A 3,006-nucleotide genomic window follows, 5' to 3' on the forward strand; every position below is an offset into this window, starting at 1 on the left:
ACACAAAAAGATACAATTAAAAAGTTTTTATACTAGTATTAGTAAAAGTATCGCGCGTCGATAGTTTAGTGCACTAACACTATTGACGCGCGACTCACGGACAGGTTTCCGTTCAACCGTAATGTATGATTGGCCTGTTTTGCACCTTTTTATCTAAAAAAAACTACTGCTCGGAACGAAAAATGGCAAATAACTTTTTAATTTATTTTTTCGACGACATTCTTGCTATGGTATTTTGATTTGCGAATTTCAGGACACCCTATATATATAGGATGTATCTGAATGGTCTGTACTTATGAACTTGCAACTTTTCTGTAAGAACAAAATTTGCGCATACGTTTCTCTTTCGAATGAATTAAAAAATCAAGCTGCAGTTATGTCCGTGGCAAAACCGATTATAAATATAATATAAAAAATACATATAAAAAATACATATAAAAAAAAATAAATATAAAAAAACCGGTATAAATAAACACAGTTTGTAACTCCTATGCGATTTGACGTGAAAATTTCTCCAACCGTTGCAGGAAAATTTCGAACTGTCGTAACTCCAGAAGGAAGCGTTTCCGACCCTATGTTCATGGGACATTTCTGTGTTTTGGTCCCTGATACTTATATTCCTAAAATGGTAATTATGTAGAATAGGGCCTTTTCCGAATTTTGATATTTTCTTGCGTTTTTTTGGTAAAAACCTTTGTTGTGACTCCGACAGTGATAATCAATCGGGGGAGCCCGAAAAATATGCACCCCGAGTGACCTTCAGAAGGTTTTAGCCGTTTGTCGTACGTCATGGTAGTACAACATGCGTGGAGACATTCTGTTCCGCCCCCCCCCCCTGCGGGGTGGCTTCACCTCGTTAAAATATAACCCTACCCAAACTATGTCCGAGGTGTGGAGTGGATCTCGCTACACATGGAAAGTTGCAAACCCATGTGGAACAGTACAACAGCGGAAGTATATGCGTAGAGACAGTATGTTCCGCCCCCCTGCGGGGGGGGCTCCACCTCGTTAAAAATAACCCTACCCACCCTATGTCAGAGGTGTGGAGCAAGATCCGCTCCACACCTCTGACATAGGGTGGGTAGGGTTATTTTTAACGAGGTGGAGCCCCCCGCAGGGGGGGTGGAACATACTGTCTCCACGCATGTTGTACTTTCATGACGTATGACAAATGGAGATGGGAGGACAGATATTGAAGAACAGTACAACAAAGCATCTAATCAAAAATGTCGAGGCTATGATAGTTTTTAAATAATAAGCGATTATATTTCACAAATGACAAGTCTGAGATTTTGCGCGCTCAGGCACTGAAAAGGACGGTTGTGATTTATAAATCATGTCTATCCCGTTCCGTTATTTCGGTTTGCCTCGTTATCGAGCGCGATAATTTCGAAGATCTTATGAAATCGCTGAGTATGATCTGGATATTTTCGTTTAAAATAAAATTCTGCGATATAGCCGTCTGTATGATACTCGCGGCGTCCATAACGGGGGATATTGGAACGAACTTCTCGCCAAGTACGCTCGATGTTCTGCGTATGCGCTCCTGTATCGGGATCCACAAAGTTATAAGAATGGTTAACAGTCAGATGCTGAAAACCCTCCGTGTCTAAGCAATTATATGCTTTCCAACAATCAGAAATAATTGTAGTTCCCGGTAAAATATGTACTTTTATTGCATTTAGCAATGTCGCAGCTGATCTGTCTGGAACAGGAATGACAAATAATTCCGTCGAATCTCTTTCGAATCCGCCGAAAAGCCACTGTCCATCGATAACACGTCCACGGTGGTATTTTCTCTTGCCGAATTTTGCTTCGTCAATCTCAACAACACGATTCGGTCCACCAATTTGCTTCGAGTTTTTGATACACCACGACAGCAGAGCTTCTCGAATAAAATTAGACCAGTCAACGACAGTTTTCGAAGCTAATTCTAATTCTCTTTCCAAAAACATTTGACGTGGTGGGCTCATAGTCACGAAGTATCCAATAAATGTACAAGCCGTCTCGATGGAAATATTGGCGTTTTCGAACCACGTATCTTTTTTAATTGTTGCACTGAACGTACACGATATAATCTGAATCTTATGTCCTTTCTTTACTTTGCTTTTCTTTTGGCACCTCCACTTCAATTTGTGATTATCAAACGTTGCTGATTTCTCGCAACTTGAACAAATCACTGATCTTTTAATTACGTTATGTGATTTTAAAAACTCCAATAATTCTTCTTTATTGTTACACATTCGCAAAAAAGATGTTAGCTTCAGAACACAGCCTTCGCAATCCATTGTCACAATCTAGGCACATGTATCTCTGTTCGTATACTAAGAGAAACTGTCGGTATCACGTCGGTATATTCTCTATTATCCAAATACAGCAGTCAATATCTCGTACTGTTGTTTACATGAAGCCGAGCGCTACGAACCCATGTGGCGTCTCGTTTCGCGCGGATAGAACGAGCGACGGCTAAAACCTTCTGAAGGTCACTCGGGGTGCATATTTTTCGGGCTCCCTCGATTGATTATCACTGTTGGAGTCACAACAAAGGTTTTTACCAAGAAAACCGCAAGAAAATATCAAAATTCGGAAAAGGTCCTATTCTACATAATTACCCCTAAAATTTGTATAGACCATTCAGATACACCCTGCATATACCTTAGGGTGGAGCATTCAAAAAAATTTTTAATTTTACAACGCCCGTAGGTGGAAGCGATGCGAATTTGTTTAAAAATATAAATTTGAAAAGTTTTGACTCGATCGGAGCTCATCTTCTGCTTCCAACTTTAGTTTGAAAATTTGATTATAGGAGTAAAATCATAAAAATTAAAAAAGACGCAATGAAAAATTTCAAGAAATTTTTAATTCTATTTTCATCAACAGTTTAAAGTGTTATATTCTAGTATATTAAAAAATTAAACCAATTGAAATATATGTATAAGAGCAGGTCATTTTGTGTACGTCCACGTAAATTAAAAAAGACGCAATGAAAAATTTCAAGAAATTTTT

General features: G+C 38.7%; 1 protein-coding gene across 1 annotated transcript; it reads right to left on the reverse strand.

Moving 5' to 3' along the window:
• Positions 1 to 1,340: 1,340 nt before the first annotated feature.
• Positions 1,341 to 2,288, reverse strand: LOC105565573. The gene has a single exon (XM_012018878.1). It carries the CDS (start codon positions 2,286 to 2,288, stop codon positions 1,341 to 1,343), a length of 948 nt encoding a protein of 315 aa, XP_011874268.1.
• Positions 2,289 to 3,006: the final 718 nt, after the last annotated feature.

The sequence above is a fragment of the Vollenhovia emeryi genome, unplaced genomic scaffold (genome assembly GCF_000949405.1).
Source record: "Vollenhovia emeryi isolate VEMERY1.0 unplaced genomic scaffold, V.emery_V1.0 DF943503.1, whole genome shotgun sequence".
NCBI classification, from domain to species: domain Eukaryota; kingdom Metazoa; phylum Arthropoda; class Insecta; order Hymenoptera; family Formicidae; genus Vollenhovia; species Vollenhovia emeryi.

What these genes read in the sequence shown, in the direction of transcription:
- LOC105565573 (XM_012018878.1), bottom strand. Translation starts at nt 2,288, where the DNA reads ATGGATTGCGAAGGCTGTGTTCTGAAGCTAACATCTTTTTTGCGAATG.